Raw genomic sequence first — 24,409 nt, 5'->3', positions numbered from 1 at the left:
TCCTACAGCTCGATGTGGTTATACAGTGCCTTCGGAAAGTATTCAGACCCTTTCCCCTTTTCTACATTTTGTTACGTTACAGCCTTATTCTAAAATTGATTCAATAAAAACAAATCTCATCAATCTACACACAATACCCCATATTGACAAAGCAAAAACAGGTTTTTAGACATTTTTGCAATCGTTTTTAGGAAACAGAAATACCTTATTTACATATGTATTCAGACCCTTTGCTATGAGACTCGAAATTGAGATCAGGTGCATCCTGTTTCCATTGATCATCCTTGAAATGTTTTTACAACTTGGAGTCCACCTGTGGTAAATTCAATTGATTAGACATGATTTGGAAAGGCACACACCTGTCTATATAAGGTCCCACAGTTGACAGTGCATGTCAGAGCAAAAACCAAGCCATGAGGTCGAAGGAATTGTCCGTAGAGCTCCGAGACAGGATTGTGTCGAGGCACAAATCTGGGGAAGGGTACCAAAAAATGTCTGCAGCATTGAAGGTCCCCAAGAACACAGTGGCCTCCATCATTCTTAAATGGAAGAAGACTCTTCCTAGAGCAGGCCACCCGGCCAAACTGAGCAATTGGGGGAGAAGGGCCTTGGTCAGGGAGGAGACCAAGAACCCGATGGTCACTCTGACAGAGCTCCAGAGTTCCTCTGTGGAGATGGGAGAACCTTCCAGAAGGACAACCATCTCTGCAGCACTCCACCAAATCAGGCCTTTATGGTAGTGGCCAGACGGAAGCCACTCCTCAGTAAAAGGTACGACAGCCTGCTTGGAGTTTGCCAAAAGGCACCTACAGGATTCTCAGACCATGAGAAACTAGATTCTCGGGTCTGATGAAACCAAGATTGAACTCTTTGGCCTGAATGCCAAGCGTCACACGTTTGGAGGAAACCTGGCACCACCCCTAAGGTGAAGCATTGAGGTGGCAGCATCATGCTGTGGGGATGTTTTTCAGCGGCAGGGACTGAGAGACTAGTCAGGATTGAGGGAAAGATTAACGGAGCAAAATACAGAGAGAGCCTTGATATTTATTTTATACATTTGCTAAAATGTCTAAAAACCTGTTTTTACTTTGTCATTATGGGGTATTGTGTGTAGATTGATGAGGGAAAAAAACTATTTAATCAATTTTATAATAAGGCTGTAAGGTAACAAAGTGGAAAAAGTCTAGGGGTCTGAATACTTTCCAAATGCACTGTACAAGGCTGCTATACTAAGCCTACTAATGATAATGACATTACTTATTATTATAATGATGATCATAACAATAAGGAGATCAAGAAAATTTGGAACAGTGTAAACACTAAATAAATAACAAATAATACCTTCTAACGAAGAAAAGTGTAAAGCCTTTATTACAGCATAGCAAAGATTCAAAACAGCAGAATTTGTGAAATTGTTTATCCGACATGTTGTGGTTGCATGAGGCTTGGTGTTCACGGAATCAGCAGGCTATTAAACAAACACTCAAACAGGCAACAGAAGCAGGATCTGCCAGGCAGATTTAACAGTTAGGCTATTGATTATAGACCTAATTAAGTTGGGGTTCCCCCTCTCCTCACTTTATTTTAGACAATTAAGGCAAGGGCTGTTTTCTCATCTAACTCCACTGCTGCCTCCGCCGCATTGTTCTCAAAACCAATATGCTGGTTAACTTTCCTATTATGCACATAGCAACATGGTCTAGGAAAAGGCGCCAATTCAACAGCGCCCTAATGTTTCAGAACCGCGGACAACGACCACTATCCAACGCGGGAGAAAGCGTATTTGTTATAAAATATTGTTCTTATGTAATATAACCATATACAATTTCAGTAGCACGTCTTAAGAGTGATGGACATTGCCATCCCCACGGCCTCCACAATGGACAAAAAAAATGGAGTCAGCCCTAGTTGTACACAAGGACACCTAAAAACTCGATTAGCCTGGCTTCTGTAGCTAGCTTCTTTACAATGATTTGATGCAGTCAAGATAGGCACTACCAGATGGTATGATGGACAAACTTGTTGCTGTCATAGGTTATCTAACTAGTGCGAATCAGTTTGGCTACTTTCTCGCTCTCCCTCCATGCCACTAGCTACGTTTCCATCCAATTAGTGACAGATTTTCATGCGAATATTCTAGAATCCGCATAAAATATTTTCTTCCCACCAGTGGTGTTTCCAAATGGACTTGTTGCGGATAAAAACCAGTGCACACAAAATGTACTTTTCCATGTACCGAATAAAAATCTAAAGTTTCCATCACATTTTCAACTCCACCGATAGATGTCACAAAAACGGTTGTGTTAAATAGCAAATGTGTCTCTGGTCTTGGCACGTGCGCTCTAGCCAACAACCGCTCGCAGGTACAGTGCAGGTAAGCTAGTCTACATTATGATATTATGATAAGAGCGAGAATATTTGTATTTGTCAAACGGCAGTTAAGCATCAATCATCAAGTCACCAGAATAAGACCCTCGATATTTATTGGAAAGGAGCATCAAGGTCACGTGCACTTTCACCACCCTGTGAAGTTCATCAACTTATTTCAACTGTAGCCTAATAAACTGTGTGGTTTCCCGAGTCGTAGTGACTCCAAGTTTACTTCGATATTATGGTTATTATGTCAATATTTGTGCATAAAGGAGTTTCCACCGCCAAACAAATTCTGTCGGCATTCAAATTTTTACTGAAACTTCCTGTTCCATCACAGCTGTCATTATTTTTTTTTTTTACAAATATGGTATGACTTCAGCCCTATTAGAAATCCCCTCCTCCACCCTTCTGCTGAAACAAGCAGAGTGCAGCACACCGGCAAGTCTCCATTGAAGTAAATATTTTACAAAATCATATTATTCTAATAGTGAAATCATTTCAAATGCCAATCTGTACTTAACAGAAATTTGCCTTGACAATCTTACAATGATCATTTTCCTTCCCGATATACAGTGCCTTCAGAAAGTATTCATACCCCTTGCCACCACCATGCTTGAAAATGAAAATATGAAGTGGTACTCAGTGACGTTGTGTTTGCCCCAAACATAACGCTTTGTATTCACGTCATAAAGTTAATTTCTTTGCCACATTTTTTGCAGTTTTACTTTAATGCCTTATTGCAAACAGGATGCATATTTTGGAATATTTTTATTCTGTACAGGCTTCCTACTTTTCAAATTCGGCCTCCTGGTGAAATCCCTGAGCGGTTTCCTTCCTCTCCGGCAACTGAGTAAGGAAGGACGCCTGTATATATTTGTAGTGATTGGGTGTATTGATACGCCATCCAAAGTGTAGTTAATAACTTCACCATGCTCAAAGGGATATTCAATGTCTGCTTTTTTTTTTTTACCATCCACCAATAGGTGCCCTTCTTGGCGAGCCATTGAAAAACCTCCCTGGTCTGTGTTTGAAATTCACTGCTCGAATTAGGGACCTTACAAATAATTGATGGTGTGGGGTACAGAGATGAAGTAATCATGTTAAACAATATTATTGCACACAGAGTGAGTCCATGCAACTTATGTGACTTGTTATGAACATTTTTACTCCTGAACTTATTTAGGCTTGTCATAACAAAGGGGTTGAATACTTATTGACTTAAGACATTAAAAGCTTTTCATTTTTTATTAATTTGTAAAATTTCGAAAAACATAATTCCACTTTCACATTATGGGGTATTGTGTTTAGGCCAGTGACACAAAATCTCAATTTAATCAATTTTAAATTCAGGCTGTAACACAACAAAATGTGGAAAAGTTCAAGGGGTGTGAATACTTTCTGAAGGCACTGTCATTCCTGCAGGTCTTACCCAGCAGGATCTGTAGGGCGTTGGTGTGAAGCTCCAGGGCTTCCATTTGCTGCTCCATCACATCCATCTTCTCTGTGTCCTGGTTGTAGTAGCTGTACACACATGAATAGGCCAGCACCTACATGGCAGTCAGGCAAGGGATCCATATTAGTCATATGGATACATCTTTTGAATGCTGACAAGGTTCATCATGAATAGGGCTCTTGCGGTGACCGTATTACCGCCACACCGGCAGTCATGACCTCAGTAAAATGCCATGTGACCGTTGAGTCATGGTAACCTCCTCTTATGCACTCTGGACATGCGTCGGTAGTACCCAACAAATTAACGACCATAAGGTCACTTAATGGCCTGGTACTCAGGGCTCTATTGTCCCTCAAACACTTATCATCAAAACAGTATTGTGCTTTTAAAACTCACCTCATTGTGATTGATCAAATTGAAGAAAGAAATTCAACAGGTTGAAACAGTGGAAAACATGGTCGTTGTGGATGTTGTTTCAAAGCCTAACAACGAAATTGGCAGCACTTTCTAAAGGTGATGATTCATTCAAAAACAACCATATGCATATTAGAGCTTATTCATCTACATATGAGGCCAAGCCCGAAACCCCCCGAATTAAAATAATGATTGTGCCGTTATACGATACATAGCGTACACATGGCAGAAAAACATTTAAAAAACTGATTTAAGATGTTTTTGGTTCATAATTGGTCTAGCCTATACTCCAAAAATTAAACAAATTCTAGTAATCGCCTTTGAGTGTGGACTGTATTATTATGCATACTGGATGGACTGGTTACCTTATACTACACTCCAAACTTCCTATCCATGAGTCTGGGAGAGAACGTATAGGCCTAGGAGATGCTGTTGGTTCATTGATTGTGCAGGGCGCCTTACAGAGTTAGCCTACAATTATAGTGAATTTGCATTGGATTTTGAATAGCCTAGTAATAGGCTTTAGCTACATGATCTCACCACCGTGCGTTTCCATCTCTCGCTCTCCTTCATTCCTTTCTCAAGCATGCAGAGAGGGGCTGGCAACAGTTTAATGAAATAGTAACATGTTTTCACAACAAAACATAGGCTATCGATGTTCATTAACAGATTTCACTTGGTTTCCCAAATTAAGCACTGGGAAGCTGCAGGAACATGGTTGGAGAGCCCATGGCATAGAGTTTTGGGGGGGAATATCATCTGTCGTGCAGCAAGATGCTGCATGCTCCTCAATCACAGTGCCATCCGTTTTGTCTCCAAAGCCCCATACACTACCCACCACTGTGACCTGTACACTCTTGTTGGCTGGTCCTCACTACATGTTCGTCGTCAACGAACCGGTGGGAAAGCGGACTCCATTCGCTATTCGAGTGCATACAGATTACATCTTTCTTCCCCTGCCCCTTTGATAATGGGTCATTCTGAATCTAAACTAATTTTACATATTAGTAAAGATGAGATTAAATTGAGAACAACACGTGCAGCCTGAGGCAAGGAGCAGAGCGTAAATTTGTTTTGCGACTTTCTCAAATTATCAATAGCCTATAGTCGCACCATATGTTTAAGATTTCTAAGACATTCTAAGGTGTGTATAATTTATACAAAAATATAAACGCAACATGTAAAGTGTTGGTCCCATGTTTCATGAGCTGAAATAAAAGATCCCAGAAAATGTTCCATACACACAAAAAGCGTATTTCTCTAAAATGTTGTGCACAAATGTGTTTACATCCCTGTTAGTGAGCATTTCTCCTTTGCCAAGATAATCCATCCACCTGACAGGTGTGGAATATCAAGAAGCTGATTAAACAGCATGATCATTACACAGGTGCACCTTGTGCTGGGGACAATAAAAGGCCACTCTAAAATGTGCAGTTGTCACAACACAATGCCACAGAGGTCTCAAGTTGAGGGAGAGTGCAATTGGCATGCTGACTGCAGGAATGTCCACCAGAGCTGTTGCCAGAGAATTTAATGTTAATTTCTCTACCATAATCCACCTCTAACGTCATTTTACATTTTTGAGGATTTGGCAGTATGTCTAACCGGCCTCACAACCGCAGACCACGTGTAACCATGCCAGCCCTGGACCTCCACATCCAGCTTCATCACCTGCGGGATTGTCTGAGACCAGCCACCCGAACAGCTGATGAAACTGGGTTTGCAAAACCAAAGAATTTCAGTACAAATGGTCAGAAACCGTCTCAGGGAAGTTCATCTGTGGCTCGTCGTCCTTACCAGGGTCTTGACCTGACTGCAGTTCGGCTTCGTAACCGACTTCAGTGGGCAAATGCTCACCTTCGATGGCCACTAGCACGCCGGAGAAGTGTGCTCTTCACAGATGAATCCCAGTTTCAACTGTACCAGGCAGATAGCAGACAGTGCGGTTTACTGATATCAACGAGTGCCCAATGGTGGCCGGTGGGTTTATGGTATGGGCAGGCATAAGCTACGGACAACAAACACAATTGCATTTTATCGATGGCAATTTGAATTCACAGAGATACCGTGACGAGATACTGAGGCCCAATGTCATGCCATTCATCCACGCCTCATGTTTCAGCATGATAATGCACGGCCCCATGTCGCAAGGATCTGTACACAATTGCTGGAAGCTGAATATGTCCCAGTTCTTCCATGGCCTGCATACTCACCAGACATGTCACCCATTGAGCATGTTTGGGATGCTCTGGATCGACGTTTACGACAGCGTGTGCCAGTTCCCGCCAATATCCAGCAACTTCGCACAGCCATTGAATAGGAGTGGGACAACATTCCACAATCAACAGCCTGATCAACTCTATGCGAAGGAGATGTGTCGTGCTGAATGAGGCAAATGGTGGCCACACCAGATACTGACTGGTTTTCTGATCCATGCCCCTACTTTTTTTTTTTATAAGGCATCTGTGACCAATAGGTGCATATCTGTATTCCCAGTCATGTGAAATCCATAGATTAGGGCCTAATTAATTTATTTCAATTGACTGACTGAAATTGTTGCGTTTATATTTTTGTTCAGTGTACAACTAAAGTTGCAAAATAACTCAATCTAGCGTATAGGACTGGTTTCAAATGATCACTTTTACACTCAACATAACTACGTCAAATGCGCACTCGCACCGGAATGGGAAAAAGACCCTTTATATTTTATTCAACTAAGTTCAATTATATTCTTCTTACTATAAAATCACATAATATAAAATAATGGCACGAGACCTATAAGCATATGTTGTCTGCTAAATGAACAAGCCTACTTACAGCCTATGGCATGGTGCATAGCCAGATAACATTTAGTAGGCCAACTCATTCTGTTCTTCTGAAATACATTTGATTCATATCATGTTTCTTTAGACCTGCCTAAAATAAAGGATATATTGTGATGGTGTATATTAAATTGACTTATTATACTTTTTAAAATGTTGATGTTCCAAAAGCGCGCATCAGCGGCTTGTATGCTTAGAGGCCTGCAGATGCTAAACGTGTTTATGTTAATTAACGGTCAATTACCGTGAGCCTGGCAGACTTTTGCATGACAACCAGCTGACAACATTTCATGACCGCCACAGCCCTAATCATGAATCTTTCATGTCAGATTGCATGGTGATTGCTTACATCTCTCTACAGATTGGTCGGTTATTTTCTTATTAGTTTACTTCCTCTTACCTTGCGAGCTTGAGCGAGGACTTTGCAGGCATCAATAACAAACGTCAAGGACTTCATTTGCAGGGCTTCATTGATGGAGGAGACTTTGCTCTCTAGATTGATGGCAAAGTCCTTGGCTTGGTTGTGGAAAGTGCATCTCTCGTTGTAGTCTTGGAACTTATTTTCCTGCCTTGCTGCTTTACTCACCTGCAGCCAGAAAAAAAGTGGATCACTGCATTGGAAATCAACAGAACTTGTTGTGTTGTATTAAAGCAGGGTTTCCCAAACTTGGTCCTGGGGCCCCACCCTGGATTGCACATTGTGTTTTGGGTAAGGTTTTGCCCAATAGGAACTGAATGGTGAATGGAGTAATTTTCTTTCCAAGTTAGTAGATAAGATGTTTCTGAACACTGAAAGATCATGAATGAAAAATGAATAATAATGAGTGAGAAGGTTACAAAGGCTAAAACAATACATGCTAACCTCACCATTACCAATAACAGGGGAGGTATGATCTTTGCGCTTCTAACTTTCTCACTCATAATTGTTCATGGTTCAGTCATGATTATCCATAATAATGGTAGCATCCACATTAATGTAGAATTGTTCAGAAACATGAGAAAATACATTATTCACCATTCAGTTCCTATTGGGCAAAATATAATCTGAAACACAACCAAAACAAACTGCAAATGCATCCAACGAGTTTGTAGAGTCACAAGCTTGATGTAGTCATTGAGTGCAAAGACAAAATACTAAACGTTTGACTCCTTTAATACAGTAATCGAATTTGTCCAAATACTTGACTTCCTCAAATACATAGTGCTTTCATTTCTAAACGGTGAAACATATGTATGAAAATACCCTCAAATAAAAAGGTGACATTCTGTAAAGTCGCCTCATGAAACATTTCATCAAATCCAAAATGGTGGAGTACAGAGCCAAATTAAAAATGTTCACTTCACTGTCCAAATACATATGGAGGGGAGTGTAAATACTCTGCAATTCATGGAAACCCTTTGCATTTGTACAAAATCGTATGAAGCACAAACTTAATTTAATCAAGTCATATGGACTTACCATAGCTGAGCAGTTGAAGTAATCTTTGTGGGTTGGTTTCCATGGCTTGAGACACCTCCAGCAAAATCCATGGTTACATTTGGCACAAGTCATACTGAAAAAGAATTAGAGTGGAAGTAACAGTGATGCCTATAAATCCCTACAACATACTTTGGTGAACCTTGAAATGGTTTGATGGAAATCGACAGAGAACAGGGCTGAGGATTGACACGGGTCCAGTGGCTTTATACTTACTGTAGGCAGCCTTCATTCTTCTCTATCTGGGCCTGGCAGCTAGGGCAGCGTTTGGAGATGAGTTTGGCAAGGTGCTTACTCTGGGCTTCCATGGTCATACCCTCGTAGTAGCCACCATCGTCCATCCACTGGGACATGTGACTGCAGCTGGCTGGGTAGTGAGCCTGGGGAGAAAGTGGGGGTTAAGAAATCAGCATAAATCTATACTCTGTGCTTGCTTGTGTCTCTATGAATAAAAATACTGTATGTACTAGATAGATTTACACTACACCAAGTCTGATGGGTAACCATACAAATATGGATTTCTGATTCAATGCCATTGAAGTAAAAAAAAGAAGACAAATAAACCACAAAAAAAACATTAATGAGGACAGGAGATGTGCATGACAGCTCAGTGCTAACCTCTGGGAAGTTGCAGCTGAAGCAGGAGGACCAGCAGCACTTTGAACAGTTGCCCATGCTGCCGATGTTGTCCCTACACAGGATCTGGTCACAGCCTACGGGGTTGGTGCACCAGGTCAGGTTGGAGCAGCACTCCACGTAGCCCCGGAGGAGCGCGTTCTCATACTGGGGGGAAACAGATGACAGGAGCGGAGGGGCCTCAGAGGATGGATAGGTGCTACTGTTTTAAACTCACGATCAGCAAACAAACATGTACAACTGGATATGTATAACTTTATGGGTTTATATACAGTACATTAAAGTATTCAGACCCCTTGACTTTTTCCACATTTTGTTACATTACAGCCTTATTCTAAAATGGATTAAATAAATAAAAATGCTCATCAATCTACACACAATACCCCATAATGACAAAGCGAAAACAGGTTGTTAGAAATCTTTGCCAATCTATAAAAAGTAAAAAACAGAAATACCTTATTTACATAAGTATTCAGACCCTTTGCTATGAGACTCAAAATTGAGCTCAGGTGCATCCTGCTTCCATTGATCATCCTTTATGTTTTTACAACTTGATTGGAGTCCACCTGTGGTAAATTCAATTGATTGGACATGATTTGGAAAGGCACACACCGGTCTATATAAGGTCCCACAGTTGACAGTGCATGTCAGAGCAAAAAACAAGCCATGAGGTCGAAGGAATTGTCTGTAGAGCTCCGAGACAGGATTGTGTGGAGGCACAGATCTGGGAAAGGTACCAAACAATTTCTGCAGCATTGAAAGTCCCCAAGAACACAGTGGCCTCCATCATTCTTTAAATGGAAAAGGTTTCCTAGAGCTGGCCGCCCGGCCAAACTGAGCAATCGGGGTGAAGGACCTTGGTCAGGGAGGTGACCAAGAACCCGATGGTCACTCTGACAGAGCTCTACATATTTCCTCTGTGGAGATGGGAGAACCTTCCAGAAGGACAACCATCTCTGCAGCACTCCACCAATCAGATGGAAGCCACTGCTCAGTAAAAGGCACAACAGCCCGCTTGGAGTTTGCCAAAAGGCACCTAAAGGACTCTCAGACCATGAGAAACAAGATTCTCTGGTCTGATGAAACCAAGATTGAACTCTTTGGCCTGAATGCCAAGCGTCACGTCTGGAGGAAACCTGGCACCATCCCTACGGTGAAGCATGGTGGTGGCAGCATCATGCTGTAGGGATGTTTTTCAGCGGCAGGGACTGGGAGACTAGTCAGGATCAAGGGAAAGATGAATGGAGCAAAGTACAGCGAGATCCTTGATGAAAACCTGCTCCAGAGCGCTCAGGACCTCAGACTGGGGTAAAGGTACACCTTCCAACAGGACAACGACCCTAAGCACACAGCCAAGACAACGCAGGAGTGGCTTCAGGAGAAGTCTCTGAATGTCCTTGAGTGGCCCAGACAGAGTCCGGACTTGAACCCAATCAAACATCTCTGGAGAGACCTGAAAATAGCTGTGCAGCGACACTCCCCATCCAACCTGACAGTTTGAGAAGGTCTGCAAAGAATAATGGGAGAAACTCCCCAAATACAGGTGTCCCAAGCTTGTAGCGTCATACCCAAGAACACTCGAGGCTGTAATCGGTGCCAAAGGTGCTTCAACAAAGTACTGAGTAAAGGGTATGAATACTTATGTAAATGTGATATGTCCATTTTTCTTTTTAATACATTTGCAAACATTTCTAAAAACCTGTTTTTGCTTTGTCATTATGGGGTATTGTGTGTAGATTGATGATATATATATATATATATATATATATATATATATATATATATATATATATATATATATAAAAATTTTTTTTAGAATAAGGCTGTAACGTAACAATGTGGGGAAAAAATCAAGGGGTTTGAATACTTTCCGAATGCACTAAGTGTGTTGCTCTCATTGGGCTGTGTGTGGGGTGGGGGGGGGGGGGGGGCAGACCTTGGCGATGGTGTCCTTGTTGGTCAGGATGTTGAAGAAGAACTGAGAGGTAGGTTGTGCTCGGCAGTCTGTTATTGGACAGTTGCAGTTCATCACCAGGTTCTGCTCAATTCTGGCCGTGAGGTACTCCTGCCAGCAAGACTGTAGGAAGGAAAAATAAATAAAGAATTATGAAATGGGAGTCCTGTGATGAACTGTTCACACATCAATTAGGAGCGGATGTTACGACTCCACATGTACAGATTCATTCATTCTTAAAGCAGCAATCAGCAGTTGAAACAATAACAAAGTACACTCCTCACCCGTTTCGGTAAAAAGCTGAGGGATAGGGCTGGAGAAATGTAACCACTCAAATTCATAAACAAAACATGCATTGTTTGCAGTAAGGCACTAAAGTAAAACTGCAAACAATGTAGCAAAGAAATGTACTTCATGTCCAGAAGCAAATCCAACACATCACTGAGAACCAATCTTCATATTTTCAAGCATGGTGGTGGCTGCATCATGTTATGGGTATGCTTGTTATCGTTTTTTTTAGGACAAAACGAAACGGAAGAGAGCTAAGCACAGGCAAAATCCTAGAGGAAAACCTGGTTCAGTCTGCTTTCCAACAGACTGGGAGACAAATTCACCTTTCAGCAGGACAATAACCTTAAACACAAGGCCAAATATACACTGGAATTGCTTACCAAGAAGACCGCGAGGTCTGAGGGGTTAGTTTTGACCTAAATCGGCTTGAAAATGTCTGTCTAGCAATGATCAACAACCAACTTGACAGAGCTTGAAGAATTTTTGTAAGAATGTGTAAATATTGTACAATAGCCGAATCAACTAATTTGAAGGGGTGTCCACATACTTTTGTATATATTGTGTATGTGGACACCCCTTCAAATTAGTGCATTTGGCTATTTCAGCCACACCCGTTGCTGACAGGTGTATAAAATTGAGCACACCGCCATGCAATCTTCATAGACAAACATTGGGCCGTACTGAAGAGCTCAGTGACTTTCAATGTGGCACCGTCATAGGATGCCACCTTTCCAACAAGTCAGTTCGTCAAATTTCTGCCCTGCCAGGGCTGCCCCGGTCAACTGTAAGTACCGTTATTGCTGAAGCGCATAAAAATTGTCTGACCTCGGTTGAAACACTCCCTACCAAGTTCTAAACTGCCTCTGGAACATGGGCGGTGTGTTCAATAGGGCGATATGGGCGACGCACTGCCAAACGGGAAAAGGAAGGGATTTTTTTTCTAATCAATTATATCATGGCAACAGTAGTTCAGTGTTCACGTCTGATCTGCCAGCCACTAAATGTCCAATCAGGCTAAAGTCGTGCTTCAAATGTCCCCGCCCGTTTTGGGGCGATTTCAGTCAGGTTGAAAATCGCCCAGAAGTCTCTCATAGCCTCTAATGTAAAATATTTTTTTTTCAAATTTCTGAGCTTTCAATACATTCTCTATGGGTGTCTGAGGGCATGCACTTACGCGCTTTCGTCATACGTAACGTAACGTAACCATGAACGGCAGACAGCAACGCTTGGACAGCGACTGGTGTAACCGACATGCACCATCTTTCAGAAAAGATTAAGAAAAATGAGCTGTCAAAGACCCACATTGATAGCTGTTTGAGATTGTCTGCTTTGGTGAGAGTGAATATTGCCACTCAACTGGATGAGGGATACAGGCTAGCTGTCCGCCGCCACAACGATGAGGTTAGCAACAGCAGAGTCGTGAACACTGTCTACGAGAATCGAGACGACCTCATAGAATGTTTTGAAGCCATCCGGACGGGTTCATTGGGTTCATTTGACCAGCCCACCGTACCAGAAGCTACAGAATAAGGACATCGATGCTGTCTTTATCAAACGTGCCCTCGACAGCTTCGCAAGCAGTGTGCAGGCCATAAGGTAAGATAAAGATTAAACAATATCATTCGATCTTTCTCAAAGCAGAGCTTTATTTGAAAATGTATGCATGAAAGGAGACTGCATTTGTGTTTGAAATTACATTATTGTCATTATATATGGCCAGTGGTGTAATCTATCTTATTTTATATACTATGTGTACTGTACAGTGGTGCTCATAAGTGTATGAACACATTCTAAAGCTGACTAAAAAGAGGAATAAAAAAATCATCTTTTGGAAATTGATCTTAATGACTTAATTAAAAAAGTTGGAAAATCCAACCTTTAAGGACACCAATTTTCTTTTCTTTTTTATTCCTCTTTTTAGTCAACTTTAGCATGGGATCATAAGCTTATGAGCACCACTGTATACTGTGCTGAACATCCAGGCTATGTGAGACACAAAGGCTAACTTAAACACTAAAGACTTTATGCATCCCTGCCCATTTTAAGTGGAACTGAAGTATTTGTACTATACATGGATACATTGCATATACCTGTGCATCACATAGACAACAATACTGTACAAAGCCAACAAACACATTGGTCTGTTTGCCTTCAGGGACTCCTCTCAACAGCAGCTGCAAGAAGCAACAGGAGCCAAAAGACCCAGAACAGCTTTGAGAGAAGAGGAGAAGCAGAGGCTGTCTGAAGAGGTCTGCAACACCATCCTGGATCACACCAAAGAAAGGTTCTCTTTCTCTGGCCACCTTGTGAGTGCTACCTTACTGCAAGCAGACATGTTTGAAAGGTACTGCCATTCAAAAAAATCTGTTCATGTTCATTTTTACAAATCTATACAATTGGCCAGAATATGGTTGTTCATATTTACAAATCTATACAATTGGCCAGAATATGGTTGTTCATTTTTACAAAGCCATACATATTGTTTATGCAGTGTTGAGGAATGTGAAAGAACACCCTTGATTATTTTTACTGTGATAACTTATTTTGCTTTTGTAAGCCAACACTTTTGAGATCAGTCAATAAATGCTTCTGGTATTGACTTATATGCTGCCCCTGTCTTCATGTTGTTGCTGGACATATCTTTTTAAAAATGTGTGTAGGTCACCTAAATCATCAGAAAAATTGCCCCTCCTGAGAATTTTTTCAGGAGCCGCCACTGCTCTGGAAGCAACGTCAGCACAATAACTGTTCGTCGGGAGCTTCATGAAATGGGTTTCCATGGCCGAGCAGCCGCACACAAGCCTAAGGTCACCATGCGCAATGCCAAGCGTCGGCTGGAGTGGTGTAAAGCTCGCCGCCATTGGACTCTGGAGCAATGGAAACACGTTCTCTGGAGTGATGAATCGAGCTTCTCCATCTGGGTTTGGACAAATCTGGGTTTGGCGGATGCCAGGAGAACGCTACCTGCCCGAATGCATAGTGCACACTGTAAAGTTTGGTGGAGGAGGAATAATGGTCTGGGGCTGTTTTTTATGGTTTGGGCTAGGCCCCTTAGTTCCAGTGAAGGTCAATCTTAACGCTACAGCATACAATGACATTCTAGACAATTCTGTGCTTCCAACGTTGTGGCAACAGTTTGGGGAAGGCCCTTTCCTGTTTCAGCATTACAATGCCCCCGTGCACAAAGCGAGGTCCATACAGAAATGGTTTGTCGAGATCAGTGTGGAAGAACTTGACTGGCCTGACAGAGCCCTGACCTCAACCCCATCGAACACCTTTGGGATGAATTGGAACGCAGACTGCGAGCCAGGCCTAATCGCCCAACATCAGTGCCCGACCTCACTAATGCTCGTGACTGAATGGAAATAAATCCCCGCAGCAATGTTCCAACATCTAGTGGAAATCCTTCCCAGAAGAGTGGAGGCTGTTATAGCAGCAAAGGGGGGACCAACTCCATATTAATGCCCATGATTTTGGAATGAGATGTTTGACAAGCAGGTGTCCACATACTTTTAGTGTATTTCTGTATCTTATTTTCAATAAATGTGAAAAAAAATCTAAAACACGTTTTCACTTTGTCATTATGAGGTATTGTGTGTAGATGGGCGGGAAAAAACATCTATTGAATCCATTTTGAATTCAGGCTGTAACAACAAAATGTGGAATAAGTCAAGCGGTACGAATACTTCCTGAAGGCACTGTATATTCTTCAAGAATCAATGGGTACATTAATTAAGTCCAAAAAACTATATAGAAACTGCAAAATGCCCCTTTTAAAGTATCCATACAAGATTAAAACTAATTTAAAGTTGGAAAAGGATTAGAAAAATCTGTAAAGTGACTGACCCGGCAGCAGTAGTGCATGCAGCAGAGGGTGGGGGCGGGATCTGCCTCCCCTGTTTCAGAGATGAGGCACACAGGGCAGCTGGACACAGGGCTGGGGGGCGGCTGGGGGTTCCAGCCCTTCAGCCCAGCAGCCATGACCAGGGAGTCTGGGTCGTCTGTGTAGCGCTGGATCAGCACGTCCACGTTCCACTTGCAGTGGACCAGCAGGTGCTCAGCCCGGTCCAGGTCCAGACTCAGGGTGCCAGAGACCTGCTGGACTGTGCGCTGCATCAGCTGCCGTACCTCCTCCTGGTTCATAGTCCGGCCCATGGACAACAGGACAGCCTCCAGGACCCCGTCTTCCACACTCTGAGGGGCTGCAATGATGCCTTCCAGGCTGCAGGAGGAGACACAGCGGGTCACAAGAGGTAACTTACAGCTACGGAAATCTTAACTTCTTAAACGTGAGGGGGTCTCAGTTTAGTATGATTACATTGGAAATACTCTCATTTCAGAGAACAAGCATGTGTTATTAAAAACAGTGCGACAGAATAACATCTTTATGGAAAGCAGAGCTTGTAATTATCAGATTAGTAGTAAGTGTGATTTTAATGGCAAAGAGCTGTAGAGACTAATTTTGGTATCTTCATTAATAAAGATCTCACCCCACACAGCATTTATAGACTACTGTATTATAACCACACAAAATAAGGCAGCAAACATGGTTCAAAGTTGAAATTGTCTTTTATTTATATTAATAGAACATTCACTAGCATCTTTTGACTGTTTCTCAACATATTGCATAAAAGCCTTGATCATTTTTGTGTTTCATGAATCGTTTCAGTATTAGAGCCATGGGTTTCTTTGAAGGTAAACAGCATCAGTGGTCAATGGTCATCCTGTATGTGAAATGACTGACGTTGCCAGGCATTGCCATCCAGCCACAGTTTAGGTCAATGTGTATTTAAAAGCTCAACTAGGACAGAACGAGTGCATATGGCACAAATAAGTGCTGTAATGTCAGGGCTGAAGACCTCAACCCAATTGGTTATCTATTAAAGCATTTATGCAACGGCTATGGCAGACAGACATAGAAATGGAAAAGGCCTGTTAGTAAATCTTATTCTACTCTCCTTCTCTACAATTCAAAAACCAAACATGCCCTGAGATACAGAATCACCACAGAGGCTACACCAGCCGTCTACATTAAAAACCCTTCCCCCACTAGGTCAAGGGTCGTCCGCACACCTGATGTCAGCGTTGCTGCTGTTGCTGGGGTTATTCTTCAGCTCTGCCTTGCTGAAGGAGAATTGCGCCTGGCCCTTCAGGGGAGTGGAGGGGTCTTCAGGCAGGAACTCCACGATGTGGGGGCTGTCCTCATTGCGCCTGATGTAGCCCTTGCTGATGACGTGCATGACACAGGACAGCACGTCTGTAGTGCTGCAGCTGAAATGCACCGAACCTGGGGAACGAGTCGCCTCCCGCTTCTGACATGTGTCCAACACCTAAGGGAGGACAAGGGATAAAATAGGGACGTAAAAGACACCCACTGCTAGCATCTGGCACATCAAATAAAGAGGAGTCTAAATAAAAGCTGGACCTGAAACATGGAGGGATGTATGTTTATGCTGCCACTACATAGGATCAGTTGATTATCTCCATTGGTCACACATGAGGGAGGACACATGAGGGAACAAGGCCTTACTCTGAACACCAGGTTGTCTATGTGCATCTCTTTCTCAGCCTTCATGATCTGGATGATGAGGCAGTAGATGAAGTTCCTCTTCCTCTCCAGCAAGCGGGCAGCATCCTCGTCCACATTCAGGTAGGTCTGCTTGGGCAGGTAGCAGTAGCTGTGGTTTTCCAAACTCTGAGACAGAGCTTTTTTGTTCAACCTCAGGACTCCTATGTGCAGAGAAGGACAAAACCTTCAGTCCAACTCCACAAACGCCAACAGTAAATTCAAATGGTCATGAAAATAACAACTAACTGGGAAACAATTGAGGGGATGGAATCTTTGGGTGTAATTATTTTTGTAAATGCAATGTCACCAAAAAATCTGCTGGATTACAGGGATCCACAGTAGCTCCATATAATGTATTTGTGAAAGGCTCAAAGAAAGAGCTAGCCAGGGAAAGAAAGAGCGGGAGCTCACCCTTCACAAAATTGTTATTGGGGCTGTCTGTGGTGAGAATGCCCTTCTCTGCAGTGAGGGGAGACAGCGCATGGGCCAGCACTATCGGGGAGAGGCCTGTGGCCTGCTGAAGAGCCTCCACAGATACATCCTGAAATAATAACAACAGGAGGTAGTTTAAGAGACATCAGCCCATTATCAATAAAAAATTTTAAATAATTAAACTCGCTTTGCACTGCGTTTCCCCCATCTAGTTACCTGTTGGTGGTTGAACTGCAGGAGGATGTACATCTGCAGGGTGGAGACATAGAGAGTGCAGGAGCCGTAGTGCAGCTCTGCATGGCCCAGCCAGGTCCACTGTAGACGCCTGGGCTTACTGTGGGTCAGATTGTACACGCACTGACCTGCAGACAAACACACATCACACACCAATCAGCCTCTAGCACTTCCGTTCTGAAAGATGCCTTCGTAACGGACTGGCTCTGATGGAACTTCGCAAGATTTTGGCATATGAGAAAGATCTAAAATATACTGAACAAAAATATAAACGCAACAACTTCAACGATTTTACTGAGTTACAGTTCATATAAGGAAATCAGTAAATTGAAATTAATTAGGCCCTAATCTATGGATTTCACGACTGGGCAGGGGCGCAGCCATGGGTGGGCCTGGGAGGGCATAGGCTCACCCACTTGGGAGCTAGGCCCAGCCAATCAGAATGAGTTTTTCCCGCCCCCCGAGTGGCGCAGCGGTCTAAAGCACTGCATCGCAGTGCTTGAGGCATCACTACAGACCCGGGTTTGATCCCTGGCTGTGTCACAGCCGGCCGTGACCGGGAGACCCATGAGGCGGCACACAATTGTCCCAGCGTCGTCCGGGTTAGTGGAGGGTTTGGCCGGCCGGGATTTCCTTGTTCCATCGTGCCCGAGAGACTCCTTGTGGCGGGCCGGGCACCTGCAAGCTGACTTCCGTCGCCAGCTGGACGGCGTTTCCTCCGACACATTGGTGCAGCTAGCTTCCGGGTTAAGCGAGCAGTGTGTCAAGAAGCAGTGCGGCTTGGCAGGGTCGTGTTTCGGAGGACGCATGGCTCTCGACCGTCGCCTCTCCCTTGTCCGTAGGGTAGTTGCAGTGATGGGACAAGAATAACTACCAATTGGATATCACGAAATTGGGGAGAAAAATTGGTAAAAGTACAAAGAAAGGGCTTTATTACATACAGAAATACTCCTCAGTTTCATCAGCTGTCTAGGTGGCTGGTCTCAGACAATCCCGCAGGTGAAGAAGCCAGATGTGGAGGTCCTGGGCTGGCGTGGTTACACGTGGTCTGCGGGTGTGAGGCCGGTTGGACGTACTGCCAAATTCTCTAAAACGATGTTCGCCTCGCTTATGGTATAGAAATTAACATTACATTCGCTGGCAACAGCTCGTGGACATTCCTGCAGTCAGCATGTCAATTGCACGTTCCCGCAACTTGAGAAATCTGTGGCATTGTGTTGTGTGACAAAACTGCACATTTTAGAATGGCCTTTTATTGTCCATAGCACAAGGTGCACCTGTGTAATGATCATGCTGTTTAATCAGCTTCTTGATATGCCACACCTGTCAGGTGGATGGATTATCTTGGCAAAAGGAGAAATGCTCACTAACAGGGATGTAAACAAATGTGTGCACAAAATATAAGAGAAAAATAAGCTTTTTGTGCATATGGAACATTTCTGGGATCTTTTATTTCAGCTCATGTAACATGTGGCGCTCATATTTTTGTTCAGTGTACACTACCGTTCAAAATGGTTTTTCTTTATTTTTACTATTTTCTACATTGTAGAATAATAGTAAAGACATCAAAACTATGAAATAACACATATGGAATCATGTAGTAACCAAAAAAGTGTTAAACAAATCAAAATATGTTATATTCTTCAAATAGCAACCCTTTGCCTTGATGACAGCTTTGTACACACTTGGCATTCTCTCAACCAGCTTCACCTGGAATGCTTTTCCAACAGTCTTGAAGGAGTTCCCACATATGCTGAGCACTTGTTGCCTGCTTTTCCTTCACTCTGCAGTCCGACTCATCCCAAACCATCTCAATTTAGTTGAGGTTGGGTGATTGTGGAGGCCAGGTCATCTGATGCAGCACTCCATCACTCTCCTTCTTGGTAAAATAGCCCTTACACAGCCTGGATGTGTGTTGGGTCATTGTCCTGTTGAAAAACAAATGATAGTCCCACCAAGCCCAAACAAGATGGTATGGCGTATCACTGCAGAATGCTGTGGTAGCCATGCTGGTTAAGTGCGCCTTGAATTCTAAATAAATCACAGACAGTGTCACCAGCAAAGCACCCCCATACCATAACACCACCTCCTCCATGCTTTACGGTGGGAAATACACATGCAGAGATCATCCGTTCACCCACACCGCGTCTCACAAAGACACAGCGGTTGGAACAAAAAATCTCACATTTGGACTCCAGACCAAAGGACACATTTTCAGCGGCTTAATGTCCATTGCTCGTGTTTCTTGGCCCAAGCAAGTCTCTTCTTCTTCTTATTGGTGTCCTTTAGTAGTGGTTTCTTTGCAGAAATTCGACCATGAAGGCCTGATTCACACAGTCTCCTCTGAACAGTTGATGTTGAGATGTGTCTGTTACTTGAACTCTGTGAAGCATTTATTTGGGCTGCAATTTCTGAGGCTGGTAACTCTAATGAACTTATCCTCTGCAGCAGAGGTAACTCTGGGTCTTCCATTCCTGTGGCGGTCCTCATGAGAGCCAGTTTTATAATAGCACTTGATGGTTTTTGCGACTGCACTTACAGAAACTTTTAAAGTTCTTGAAATGTTCAGTATTGACTGACCTTCATGTCTTAAGGTAATGATGGACTGTCGTTTCTCTTTGCTTATTTGAGCTGTTCTTGCCATAATATGGACTTGGTCTTTTACCAAATAGGGCTATCTTCTGTATACCCCCCCCCCCCCCCCCCAAACCTGCATTCCAGGTGACTACCTCATGAAGCTGGTTGAGAGAATGCCAAGAGTGTGCAAAGCTGTCATCAAGGCAAATGGTGGCTATTTGAATTATCTCAAATATTAATATAATTTGTTTAACACTTTTTTGGTTACTACATGATTCCATGTGTGTTATTTCATAGTTTTGATGTCTTCACTATTATTCTACAATGTAGAAAGTAGTAAAAATAAAGAAAAACCCTTGAATGAGTAGGTGTTCTAAAACTTTTGACCGGTAATGTACATCAATGTGAGGAGGGAAACATACAGCCAAACTTTGTGAAAAGACAGATGACAGAAGGGGACTGACTGTTAGAGTAGAAGTCTGTGAACTCCGCCAGGTAGGTGCAGAGCTGCTTGGGGAAGTATCTGCTGGAGTTGTCCAGGTAGCAGGGTGAGGAGACGGCCCAGCAGCGAGGTGACAGGACCAGCACCTTCACCTCACTCTCCTCATCAGGCTCCGACGGCTGATCATCCATCATCTGCAGCACAGCAAAGGACAACATTTTTTTGGGGTTATGGGTTGGATTCCCAAGAGGTCATATAACATCGTAATATGTGTATGCTGCTTTGGAAACGATCATCTGCTATATACAGTGAGCTCCAAAAGTATTGGGACAATGGCACATTTTTGGTTGTTTTGGCTCTGTACTCCAGCACTCTGGATTTGAAATATTACAGAGACTATGAGGTTAAAGTTTGGACTGTCAGCTTTAATTTGATGGTGTTCTCATCCATATCAGGTAAACCGTTTAGAAATTACAGCACTTTTTGTACATAGTTCACCCATTTTAGTGGATCGAAAGTATTGGGACAAATTCACTTATGTTTATTAAAGTAGTCAAAAGTTTTTAGTATTTGGTCTATATTCCTAGCACGCAATGACTACATCAAGCTGACTCTACAAACTTGGAGTCATTTGCTGTTTGTTTTGGTTGTTTCAGATTATTTTGTGCCCAACTGAAATGGTAAATAATGTATTGTAACTTTTATTGTAAATAAGAATAGAATATGTTTCAAAACACTTCTACATTCATTTGAAAACTACCATGATTACGGATAATCCTGAATGAATTGTGAATAATGATAGGTGAGAAAGTTGGATGCACAAATATCATACCCCCAAAACATGCTAACATCTCACCATTACAATAGCAGGGGTTAGCATGTTTTTGGGGGTATGATATTTATGCGTCTAACATTCGCACTCATTATTACTCACGATTCATACAGGATTATCCGTAATCAGGTAGCATCCACATTAATGTAGAAGTGTTTAGAAACATATTCTATTCTTATTTACAATAAAAGTGACTCCAAAATGACACAATACGTTATTTACCATTCATTTCTACTGGGCACAAAATAATCTGAAACAAACAGCAAATGACTCCAAGTTTGTAGAGTCACAAGCTTGTTGTAGTCATTGCGTGCTAGGAATACAGACCAAATACAAAAAAAATCGGAATACTTTAATAGACTTAAGTGAATTTGTCCCAATACTTCCGATCCACTAAAATGGGTGAACTATGTACAAAATGTGCTGTAATTTCTAAACGGTTCACCTAATATGAATGAAAATACCCTCAAATTAAAGCTGACAGTCTGGATTTGATACAATGACTGAGGTTAAAGTGCAAAGTGCTGGAGTACAGAGCCAAAACGTGTCACTGTCCCAATACTTTTGGAGCTCACTGTCCAGTGCATTCGGAAAGCATTCAGACCCCTTCCTCCACTCCACATTTTGTTACGTTACAGCCTTATTCTAAAATGGATTAAAGAAAACATTTTCCTCATCAATCTCCACACAATGCCCCATAATGACAAAGCGAAAACAGGTTTTTAGAAATGTATGTACTTCTATTAAAATAAAAAAAACAGGAACACCTTATTTACATACGTTTTAAAACCCTTTGCTATGAGACTCGAAATTGAGCTCAGGTGCATCCTGTTTCCATTGATCATCCTTGAGATGTTTCTACAACTTGATTGGAGTCCACCTGTGGTAAATTCAATTGATTGGACATGATTTGGAAAGGCACACACCTGTCTATATAAGGTCCCACAGTTGACAGTGCATGTCAGAGCAAAAACCAAGCCATGAAGTCAAAGGAATTGTCTGTAGAGCTCGGAGACAGAATTGTGTCGTGGCACAGACCTGGGGAAGGGTACCAAAAAATGTCTGCAGCATTGAAGGTCCCCAAGAACACAGTGAACTCCATCATTCTTAAAAATGGAAGAGCTGGCCGCCCGGCCAAACTGAACAATCGGGGGAGAAGGGCCTTGGTCAGGGAGGTGACCAAGAACCCAATGGTCACGCTGACAGAGCTCCTCTGTGGAGATGGGAGAACCTTCCAGAAGGACAACCATCTCTGCAGCACTCCACCAAATCAGGCCTTTATGGTAGAGTGGCCAGATGGAAGCCACTCCTCAGTAACAGGCACATGACAGCCCGCTTTGAGTATGCCAAAAGACACCTAGGACTCTCAGACCATGAGAAACAAGAGTATTCAAGTATTTGGCCTGAATTCTAAGCGTCACGTCTGGAGGAAACCTGGCACCACCCTAAGGTGAAGCGTGGTGGCTGTGGGGATGTTTTTCAGCGGCAGGGACTGGGAGACTAGTCAGGATCGAGGGAAAGATGAACGGAGCAAAGTACAGAGATCCTTGATGGAAACCTGCTCCAGAGCGCTCTGGACCTCAGGCTGGGGCGAAGGTTCAACTTCCAACAGGACAACTTCCAACGACCCTAAGCACACAGCCAAGACAATACAATAATAGCTGCCAATGGTGCTTCAACAAAGTACTGAGTAAAGGGTCTGAATACCTACAGTGGGGGAAAAAAGTATTTAGTCAGCCACCAATTGTGCAAGTTCTCCCATTTAAAAAGATGAGAGAGGCCTGTAATTTTCATCATAGGTACACGTCAACTATGACAGACAAAATGAGAAAAAAAAATCCAGAAGATCACATTGTAGGATCTTTAATGAATTTATTTGCAAATTATGGTGGAAAATAAGTATTTGGTCACCTACAAACAAGCAAGATTTCTGGCTCTCACAGACCTGTAACTTCTTCTTTAAGAGGCTCCTCTGTCCTCCAGTCGTTACCTGTATTAATGGCACCTGTTTGAACTTGTTATCAGTATAAAAGACACCTGTCCACAACCTCAAACAGTCACACTCCAAACTCCACTATGGCCAAGACCAAAGAGCTGTCAAAGGACACCAGGAACAAAATTGTAGACCTGCACCAGGCTGGGAAGACAGAATCTGCAATAGGTAAGCAGCTTGGTTTGAAGAAATCAACTGTGGGAGCAAATATTAGGAAATGGAAGACATACAAGACCACTGATAATCTCCCTCGATCTGGGGCTCCACGCAAAATCTCACCCCGTGGGGTCAAAATGATCACAAGAATGGTGAGCAAAAATCCCAGAACCACACGGGGGGACCTAGTGAATGACCTGCAGAGAGCTGGGACCAAAGTAACAAAGCCTACCATCAGTAACACACTACGCCGCCAGGGACTCAAATCCTGCAATGCCAGACGTGTCCCCCTGCTTAAGCCAGTACATGTCCAGGCCCGTCTGAAGTTTGCTAGAGTACATCCAGAAGAGGATTGGGAGAATGTCATATGGTCAGATGAAACCAAAATAGAACTTTTTGGTAAAAACTCAACTCGTCGTGTTTGGAGGACATAGAATGCTGAGTTGCATCCAAAGAACACCATACCTATTGTGAAGCATTGGGGTGGAAACATCATGCTTTGGGGCTGTTTTTCTGCAAAGGGACCAGGACGACTGATCCGTGTAAAGGAAAGAATGAATGGGGCCATGTATCGTGAGATTTTGAGTGAAAACCTCCTTCCATCAGCAAGGGCATTGAAGATGAAACGTGGCTGGGTCTTTCAGCATGACAATGATCCCAAACACACCGCCCGGGCAACGAAGGAGTGGCTTCGTAAGAAGCATTTCAAGGTCCTGGAGTGGCCTAGCCAGTCTCCAGATCTCAACCCCATAGA

General features: G+C 42.9%; 1 protein-coding gene across 2 annotated transcripts in view; it reads right to left on the bottom strand.

The window, feature by feature from the left end:
- The window catches only part of LOC311110566 (cullin-9-like), a 56,505-nt gene that overhangs the window by 5,664 nt on the left and 26,432 nt on the right, over positions 1–24,409 (bottom strand). For both annotated transcript variants that reach the window (XM_084153072.1, XM_084153073.1), the window contains exons 27-38: positions 20,697–20,868; positions 17,638–17,783; positions 17,401–17,530; positions 16,951–17,150; positions 16,494–16,750; positions 15,267–15,642; positions 11,112–11,252; positions 9,158–9,322; positions 8,756–8,919; positions 8,522–8,615; positions 7,463–7,648; positions 3,803–3,920 (exon numbers count right to left, since the gene is read on the bottom strand). In XM_084153072.1, coding sequence (XP_084009198.1) covers positions 3,803–3,920; positions 7,463–7,648; positions 8,522–8,615; positions 8,756–8,919; positions 9,158–9,322; positions 11,112–11,252; positions 15,267–15,642; positions 16,494–16,750; positions 16,951–17,150; positions 17,401–17,530; positions 17,638–17,783; positions 20,697–20,868 — 2,149 coding nt within the window. The remainder of the gene's footprint in view (positions 1–3,802; positions 3,921–7,462; positions 7,649–8,521; positions 8,616–8,755; positions 8,920–9,157; positions 9,323–11,111; positions 11,253–15,266; positions 15,643–16,493; positions 16,751–16,950; positions 17,151–17,400; positions 17,531–17,637; positions 17,784–20,696; positions 20,869–24,409) is intronic.

This window comes from Coregonus lavaretus (genome assembly GCF_964263955.1).
Source record: "Coregonus lavaretus genome assembly, chromosome: 36".
In the NCBI taxonomy this organism is placed as follows: domain Eukaryota; kingdom Metazoa; phylum Chordata; class Actinopteri; order Salmoniformes; family Salmonidae; genus Coregonus; species Coregonus lavaretus.
This window is presented reverse-complemented; position numbering and strand designations above follow the sequence as displayed.